This window comes from Engraulis encrasicolus, chromosome 9 (assembly GCF_034702125.1).
Source record: "Engraulis encrasicolus isolate BLACKSEA-1 chromosome 9, IST_EnEncr_1.0, whole genome shotgun sequence".
In the NCBI taxonomy this organism is placed as follows: domain Eukaryota; kingdom Metazoa; phylum Chordata; class Actinopteri; order Clupeiformes; family Engraulidae; genus Engraulis; species Engraulis encrasicolus.
The window spans coordinates 43446194-43455758 of NC_085865.1; the positions used below are offsets into that span (position 1 = coordinate 43446194).

Sequence of the window (9565 nt, forward strand, 5' to 3'; positions counted from 1 at the left end):
TCCATCCAACCATCAGTCCATCATTTTTGGCCTCTGACTCATACAGCATTTCCTTCCGTCGTATCCCACTCAACCTCCCATTCGTCCATCGTTCTTTCTCTCTCTCTCGTCCTCAGTCAGTACTCCCCTCCGTCGTAGCGGAATGCGTGACTCACCCTCTCGGGGTAGTTGTTGGCGGAGTAGCTTCCGTAGCTGCGGAACGAGTCCAAGTTCTCCGTCCTCTCGATCTTGGCGGGCAGCGTGTCTTGGTAGCTGAGGGCCGACTTGATGACGCCCGAGTCCTCCGCCGCCGCAATCTTCAGATCGGTGTAAGGGGCCGCCGCCGCCGCGTCCTCCAGCAGCACGTTGCAGTTGGGGATGGCCTTGACGTCGTACAGGTGGTTCTCCCCGTACTTGACCACAGAGGGCTTGGGGCAGGGCTGGTAGGACACCTTGGTGGTGGTGGTGATGATGGTCTGCAGGGCTGCGGGCGTGCTGGGCGTGGGTCCCGTGTAGCGGCACGGGTAGTCGCTGTTATAGTAGGCGGCGGCGGCATGGTGGTTGGCATTGGCTGGCAACTGCCCGTACTCGCCCCTATCCCCGTACCCACCCTTACCCAGAATCTGCTTCCACCCTCCCAGCTTGGCACCCGTGTCGTACCCCACCCGCTCGTGACCGTGACCGCCCACCAGAGTGCTGGCGCCGTGACCCGACCCGCTCAGACCCCCACCACCACCACCGCCAGCGCTGCCCGCTTTGCCGGCCTCTGTCTCTGAGGGCGGGCTGGCAGCGGTATCCTTGTAGAGGGTGGTGTAGGGCCCGGGCGTGGGCAGGTAGCTGGGCATGGGGAACTCGTAGTGGGGCCGCGCCATGTAGAGCCGGGGGTTGGCGGCGGCAGCCTTCTGGAGAGAGCTGGGGGTCTCGCCCATGGAGTCGTAGGCAAACTTGTAGGGCTCGGTGGGGCTCTGGAAGGGAGGGTAGTGCTGTGCCGGTAAGGGCAGGTTGGGCTCCAGCAGGTTGAAGGTGCGGTCCAGACCGTCCACGCAGGGCAACTGGTGGTGCAGCTGGCCAAACGGGTCGTGGTAGCGGGCCTGCAGGGACACACAGACACACACACATGGGGGTGTATGAGTACATTTGCATACGATGTGATATGATGTTGATGGTTTGTCAGAGGGCTCAACTTCTGGAGATAAATGTATAACTTTGGGTGCACGATAAAGGTTGCCAACTTTGAGAAGAGGAAAAATCTGCACTCACAAGCTGAGTCTCCATATTTATTTATAAATTACCACCATGTCCACAAGCAGACGCGTTTCGGCTCTTAAGCTATCAGTGCATGGTACTCATGATGTTGATGCTGTTTCCAAACGATATCTCAATGTACTTGTATGGTTACAATAAAGTACTTCTATTTCTAGTTCTGTGATGAATATGTACAATTGATGTAAATAGGTGGTACTTTTCCACAGTATATGATAGACTGTACTGTATGTATACTAGCCCTGCACTCACACACAGGACTGCATGAGTCCATTTATAAATGTCTGTGGTGTGTATTTTTGATATGTTGATATGTTTGTGAGATACTGTACATGTGTACAAAGGATGTGAATAGGTGGTATACTGTACATGATATGTGTATTGCTCTCTAAACACAATACACAGACATGGTGCTATGGTACTGCATAGTAGGTTTTGCATTTGATATGTGTACGTATGTGTGAAATGTGTTTGTATGATGAATATCTAAGTCAAACAAGGAAGTGGTGCGCACATCGAAATTACAGGTGCAGGACAACAGGGTCAGACAACTAAGAAAATAAAGTTTAATGTCTGCACACTTTGCTCATGTGTTTTTATTCTGTCTTTTACCATGTGAACGTTTTTGATCTACTCTTCATCAGATGTGATAAATATGTATAAATGACGTGAATAGGTGATGTACATATATCTCTATAGAAAATTATATGTGTGCACTTGCCCTGCACACAGAATACACATACACATTGTTGCATGCCTCTATTTGTGTATCATGGGTATACAGTACGTGACATGTGTAGGCCTACGCGTGTAGGTAAATGCTATGGGTGTAGATGTCTATAATATCATGTGTATTGTTGCATAATTATTGATCATCTTCATTTCCTTTCACATTAACACAGTAACAGATTTCTACTCTAGTCAAATTTCTGCTCGGCCATTTTCTTTGTCTTATTGTGTATAGGTACATGAGGCATAACAGGTAAAAGGGGTCAATCTACGTATGTGACTCAGGTAAATCACTAAGTGCAAATGAGAGTGTTCTAATGATTTTATGTTGAACGTTCAATTTTGGGACCATTTAAAAATGTTACAATTTTTCTCTCTGCGTCCAGACGTAGTTAACATTCGTGTTAACACATGTTAATATTCTTTGCATATAGCACCTCACCTGTCTGTCTCTTTATCTCTTTGTGCGGTATGTGAACCAGAACACTACAAGTTTGTGTAGCACAATGTGTATTTCTGTGGGAGAAAGTGGGACACACACGTACTTGCGCGCACACACACACACACACACACACACACACACACACACACACACACACACACACACACACACACACACACACACACACACACACTAACCTCGGATTCCATGGGTCGGCGTTTCTGTGAGAAGTGTGGCGACGACATTCTCCTCTTCACGGCACTCCTGCGCGCCTCCGTTTCCGACTTGCTCTCCGGCCGTGGGTGATCATGCACTCCTTTGGCCTGTACACGAAACGAGGTGAAGGAATACAAATAGGAATAAAAAACAAAATAAGCGTCACTTTAACAGTGATACCTTTTCCCACAAGAACATATACAAATGCTAATAGGAATAAAAGCAAAACAAATATAAGTTTGATTCAGTGATACCTTTACACACAATGCCCGATAAAAAATGCTAATAGAACTAATAACAAAATAAACATCATGTAATCTCAGTGATGACTGACATCGATACTCATGGAATCTAATAGACGTTGTCTTTGTTTGATTAATGATGGCATGCACTGTCTCCCTAAGGCTATAGATTCAGCTGATACTCCTGTAATCTGTAATGAGTGAGTGTAGTACAGCATGTTTATACTAATGGCAGACGGTTAAATTACAGATAAAACACTTGCTTCTATGTGTGTAGCATATAATGTAATACAGCCATAATACAACAGACAGCAATCTCTGTTTGTTGAAGGAGCAGTTTCACAATTTTGACCACATTTATTGTTCTTAATAAAATTATTACTTATAGTTTAAACCTTCACAATAGGGAATATGTATACTACACTGTAAAGTCTACATGTACATGTTTATGTAAAGGCATTGTATTGCATTTAATATTGAAGCACTGTAATGAACTACTAGCCCACCTGGAATCATATGGTTATGGATTTAAACTTTGTAAAGGCATTTTAGGCCAATTGTATTTAATATTACAGTACGAACTGATAGCCCACCTGGAATAATATGGCTATGGATTTAAACATGGATCTGAGAGTGTCTCTGCTCTATCCTCCTTTGTTTGGATTTAAACATGGTACAGGCATTGTATTGCATTTAATATTGAAGTAATGCACTAATGGCCCACCTGGAAGAATATGGCTTTGTTGTCCACCCTCCAGAAGTTGGTGACGGGGTATCCACTGTGGCCGCGGCAGGGCACCAGCTCCAGAGCCGAGTTGCAGCTGGGACACAGCTTCTCTGGACAGGAACAGACGACATGACGATGGGTTAGTACTAGTAGCCTACATAACACACTTTATATTTTTGAAACTGTATCGTAAATAATAAATGACTGAATAAAATAAAAATTATATTAAAAAATAGTATGGGTTAGTATTTCTTTGTTTATGTGAACATGAAACACCAGCACACTGTAACATCAGATGCCTGATGCCCATGTAAAGTGAAGTTCTGAATTTGAGTCAAGGTGCTTCTAGTAGAAGAGCATGACATGTTTTACAAGTGTTTTACGTGTGTTACAGGGGTTTTGAGAAAAATGCATTATGCCGTACAATAAGGAGAGACCTTTGGGGAAAGGGGTTTAAAAACTTCCTGATGATAAAATCTTTTGGGAGGACAATTTGCATTTTAGGTTTATTATTATTTCCCGAGTCCCTGAGTCAGCTGCACAGAACTATAAAATCAAAAGTTCCTCCTCATGGTTGTTTAAATATGATTAATGGGCACTTTATATGTTTTATATCTGAACACTATCTATCCACAACTGTAGTGTACTGCAATTAAAATGATTTTCAATCCCCTTGTGTGATTTTAAACTTTGCTGTTCTTACCATCTCTTTCAGAAATGTTACTTGCTAAGATATCATTCTCTATGTTGAGAATTAGCTTTGTTATCCTTTATCATGCGTAATCCTGTATTACAGCTCTACCTCTATGTGTGTTGTTTGCACGGCAACCACAACCACAACATTGTGAGAGACGCATTGACTTCAAAATCCCCTGACAAAGGCTTACACAGTCGGACACTAATAATAATCATTAATCATAACTCATAATAATCATTAGACAGTGTCAGTGATTTTCCGAGCATTAATGTTACCCCTGCCAATGAACCCAACAATGAATTGTTACAGCAGAATATTAATATTATTATGTCATTAGGGCAATTAATCTTCTAAATAAATTCTGCTCTTTTACTGTCCTGAAGTGCGTTGTAAAGAGCTGCTGAATATTGTTAGTGAATAGCAATGTCAGCATATGGAAAACATGTTAACTGGACTTCAAAACAGTATTTTAAACTCTTGCTTTCAGTTTACTCATTGTAACATAAGGAATATTAGGATGGGCATATATATTTGTGAGTCATGTATTGAGTCTAAACATGTTTGCCTTCCAAATGCATCAGGTATTCACTATTCAGACATTCACATTCCTGAATGACTCCAATGCTTTTGACAATGCCTGCCGTGTATGGTACAAAGGTGTGTATGTGGGGCTGGCATGAATATAATGTTATAATTGTAAAGTATTAAATAGCCTGCGGCAATGTAATTCTAAAAGCAAAAACATGCTTTGTTATATAGACAGTCTTTTGATTGAGATCATTTTCAGTTTCCATCATTAGGTGTTTATTTAAAACAGTGTGCCTTAAATCAAGAGATCCTAATGGTTCCCTTTTTACATTTTCTATAATTACCACAAACACAGGAAATAATTTCCTCAATTGTGACGATATTTCCAAATTTAATTCTTGAACTAAATCTTCATCCTTAAGGTTTCTTATTCTAAACATAACATTTAGGAGAGCAATGTTTTATGATTTTTTAAATCCAAGCCTAGAGTCTGGGAGCATCCTTTAGCTGACTGAATTATTTGCTCTCTAACCCAGGCACATCTAAAGGGAAATGTATATTTAAAAAAAAATCTACAAATGCAAATATTATGTTGAATCAAATCATTCTTGTTTAACCCCATCATTTGTACATGTCTGCTTAAAGGTATACCCTGTAATTAGTCTATCACCTCCAGACAAATATGAAGTAAGATTGTAACACATTGTCTTTGCCATAGGCTGTATGTTTTCTGTAAGGCGGAACATTAAAAGTGGACTATATCCCAATTCACAAAAGAGTTCTATTTTGCCAAGGATGACACCAGTGACAATATTTTTGGTGAAAGGAGATTTGTGTATATGACAGTGTGCTAAAAACGTGTACCTGTCCAACCACTGCTTTTAGTACTGACCTACAGTATGACCTTCAACACTGACACATTTCATGGGTTAAAACAAATGAGCTTACTTGGACAGATATGTCCCATAGAGAAGTTTGCGAAGAAGCTAAATATGTAGGTCCTAGTAGGCCCTTAAAGGGTGACATATACGTACCAAGCTATAGAACCCAAAAAGGTTCTATTTAGAACCTTTTGTTTTAAGAGTGTAGCCTAATACAAGGATATACCCTAACTTGATCATCCTTTGAGTGGTTTGAATGTGGGAGCTAAAAATGATCCTACCATAGCCTTTAAGCCGAGACATAAACTTTTTTAGGCCCAAGTGAAAGTTAAACAGCCTTTTAGATGGGGGTATTTTGTGAATTGGCATAGTGTCTTCACACCACAAGGCAGTAGCGATGGTACCTGTCTCTCACTTACTTTGCTGCTTTTGTCGTGCTTTGTCGCAAATAGCAGGCCTCAGTTGTAGTTTACTGCCGTCGCTAAGCGTACAGTTTCTGGCGCATACCACGACGCCTAGGCAGGACTTCTTGAGAATCTGGCAGTTGTGGTTGTTGGTGTTCCGCATCGCCCAGCCACTCAGGTGCCGCTGCGCGTTCTTGTCATCGGCACTGTAGATGTAACGAACGTAGCCGTCCGTCCATTCTTGGAAGGCATCAAACTGCTTCATGTCCTGAGGTTACAAGGTTTGATATAAGTTAGCTTAAGTTACACCACAACATGAATAAATACAGATGGGGTAAGCATGTTGAACTGGTGTACCCTACAGTTCACACTATTCTAAAGCAAAAGTAAAGCTATTGTAATGTGTTTAATTGTGTGATAGAATAGTAGTGTTGAAACCACTGGAAATAAAATGTTTTACGGCCTTTATCGTGTGATTCCAATGCGAGGTAACAACAGCAACTACGAGTGCGGTTTCCAGTTGTCCCTGTGGTTCATGCATAAGCGGAGCATAGCCTACTCACCTGGGGAAGCTTGGGGTCGTTGATGTCCCAAGTCAGCTTCATTCCGAAAGAGCAAACACAGTCCGAGCTGTCGAACTGATCAGTCGCTTTTGACATACTGTGAAAGTCAAACGGTCTTTGTCAACGTATACCGTCCTTAGATGTCGTCCTTGTCGCGGTTTGATTCCGGACCTTGTTGTGACATGGGAGTTAAGTTACCCACCATAAAATAAATTCCAATATTAAATCAGGTCGAGGACATTTGAGTTTTATAATATATCAACACATGTGTGTAAAGCATTGTCGCTATTAATTCCTGTAGGATCCAAAATCAGCTAGTCCAGAATTCCAGCGCTTCAGCAAAGGTGTGCGTAAAGACAGGGGCGGCATGTAATGGCAACAGGTAAGGGCTGTCTGTCGTATGTAAAAGGAGGAGGCTGGACTAACGTTCTCAAGTCAGGCTGCAGATGCCTACTTTAACTAACTCTTTTTCATACATTCGTGACCTCCCTTAACTTACTGAAGGCTGTGTGTAACTGTAGGCCCACGGCTCAATTATTTTAACAACAGAAACTGTAAGCACATGTTCTATCCAACACATAGGTAAGGCATATTACAAGGGGTATGTATTTAAACGCTGTCGTTATTTTTCCGTGGCTATGCAATTTTTGGTGATGTAGAAGGAGGGGGGGGGGGGTGTATGCTACCTGGTGTGGCACAAAACTTGACGGTTTGGAATTTCACGTCGCCCATGTGCGTCAGCGAAATTTATGCAAGCTCTTTAGAAATGAGAGGTGATCAGAACTTAATGACAGATATGCCTAGCTCTAAAACTAACGAATCTCCCGGCAGACCAGCCAAAGGTAGCCTACTGTAAGTTGATCCATGTGAGGTCAGCACTGTTATATGTAAACGCGGGGCAAGCTGGACTGCTGACATGAAAACGGCCATGCTCGTGAACAAAACAAACAAAAGATATGCAAAACAACCTCACAGTTCACACGCCTTTTTTCTTTTCTTTTCCCGTTTTGATTTTAATTTTGTAATCGCAAAGGTGTCTTTATGTAATAAAAGGTCATCTGTTTCCACATAAGCAGAGGTCTACATCTCTCCTATTTTAGGGTCAGACATGTAATTGGATAATAAAGCGCATGAAATGGGTAATTGTGCGCAATTATTTTAGAAGTGGCCTTCCACATCGCATTGTAATAGTGAAGTACCCTTGTTCACTTAGTTTTTACACCTAAACCAAGAACATAAAATGTGGCCCCTTTTTTTGCCACAATGCACATGAGACTGTGCCATAATCACACCATATAGACCTATAACTATAACTATAATTATATATAATAACTGCTTTGATATTGGCATTAGTCACACATAGGTAAACTCATTTACATCGTAGTATATTGGTTGTGCCCTATCAGGAACGCACAGATAATATCTACACCAGTGTTGATACAGTAAACGTCCACGTGTGTCAGCCTTTCAATTGGTAAATGACATGATAGCTGACGCATTTAATACACAAACAAATGGGCGTAACCACAAACAGTACCAAATATTGTTCTTGTAAAATTGTGCTGAAAAGGTACATAAGACGTCAAAGACATACACATAGCCTATACATTACCAGTTTTCCATTCAACATTTATTCTAATTGACCATTCGTGTTATTCGAATAAGAAAACTTGCGCGTAAAAACATTAAAAACATTCGGCATCGCCAAATTGGCGCACAAGTGATGCGAGTACCTTGTATGCAACCGTGTGCGTAAAATATGCAAGTGGATGTGAGAAAATGCTCATTGGATTATATCAGGAAACAAAAAAAAGTGTTTTTAAAAATATTGTGCATTTTAAAGCATGCAGATTAAATAAACAATCAATGCAAGCGAATGTGAGAAAAGGCTCATTGGATTATATAAGGAAACAAAAAAGTGTTTCAAAATATTGTGCATTTTTAAAGCATGCAGAGTAAACAAACAAGCAAGCACACAAGCGCAAACAAACAAACAAACAAACAAATAAATAAATAAATAAATAAATAAATAAATAAATAATCGTTGTCAGGCATATCCTGATAAGAACTTAAAATGAAATGCTCTTAAAGAGAAATCGTTTATTTCTGATAGCCTACTATAGGCCTATTGCCTGGTTAACACCAGACCTAATCACAAGTGAGATGTCTTTCAGATCGAAACGATTGTGTAGAACTAAAGGCAGTATGGGAGTTCCCAGGCTAATAGGCCTACCATCCCCGAAGAGAGTGGGCTACATTAGAACTGGACTCGCTCTCCAGAATCCAATTCGAATGTAGGCCTACATTACGTAGGCCTCCCATTACGGCTGCCAGTGCCTCTTGACATAATTATATAGAGTTCCAGCCTATTCAAGTGACTTGATTTTAAACTAGCCTAAATCATTAGGTCAGCCTTTGGCAGATTGTGACCATTTTTTTAAAATATAATTTAGGCAGAAACAGACACATTCGCAAACAAACAATATTGTCTCTAATATGCTTGCTAATAAGTGGGAGTCGTAGGCCTATTGCTGAATTGAATGCCAGCATTATCCAGGCTTAATATGAAATTAGTCGATAGGCCTATGATATGTGCAAGACTGCTTGAATTGAAACGGGACGACTCTTCTGTTTTCGTTGATTAGGGCACTGTAAGTAGATGACTGGTGGTAGGTAATTAATTTGACTGGTGGTAGGTAATTAATTTAACTGCCAACTGGCACGCGCATATCTAAATTCATATTCTCAACATTCCATTGTAGACGCATGCACTCTACAATACACTCGTACCTCTGGGGAAACGTTTTGGCGCGGGAGAAGCTCATCAGTCTGTCAATTGATCAATGAGTGGGCTAGTCTGTTGTGGCTGGGAGGAAACCAATTAACTAGAGCTA

General features: G+C 41.3%; 1 protein-coding gene across 1 annotated transcript in view; it reads right to left on the reverse strand.

The window, feature by feature from the left end:
* The window catches only part of gcm2 (glial cells missing transcription factor 2), a 7460-nt gene extending 427 nt beyond the window's left edge, over positions 1–7033 (reverse strand). The window contains exons 1-5 of the mRNA XM_063206202.1: positions 6672–7033; positions 6124–6376; positions 3596–3708; positions 2611–2736; positions 1–1070 (exon numbers count right to left, since the gene is read on the reverse strand). The exon at positions 1–1070 is cut by the window's left edge and continues 427 nt beyond it. Coding sequence (XP_063062272.1) covers positions 117–1070; positions 2611–2736; positions 3596–3708; positions 6124–6376; positions 6672–6767 — 1542 coding nt within the window. The 5' untranslated portion in view covers positions 6768–7033 and the 3' untranslated portion in view covers positions 1–116. The remainder of the gene's footprint in view (positions 1071–2610; positions 2737–3595; positions 3709–6123; positions 6377–6671) is intronic.
* Positions 7034–9565: the final 2532 nt, after the last annotated feature.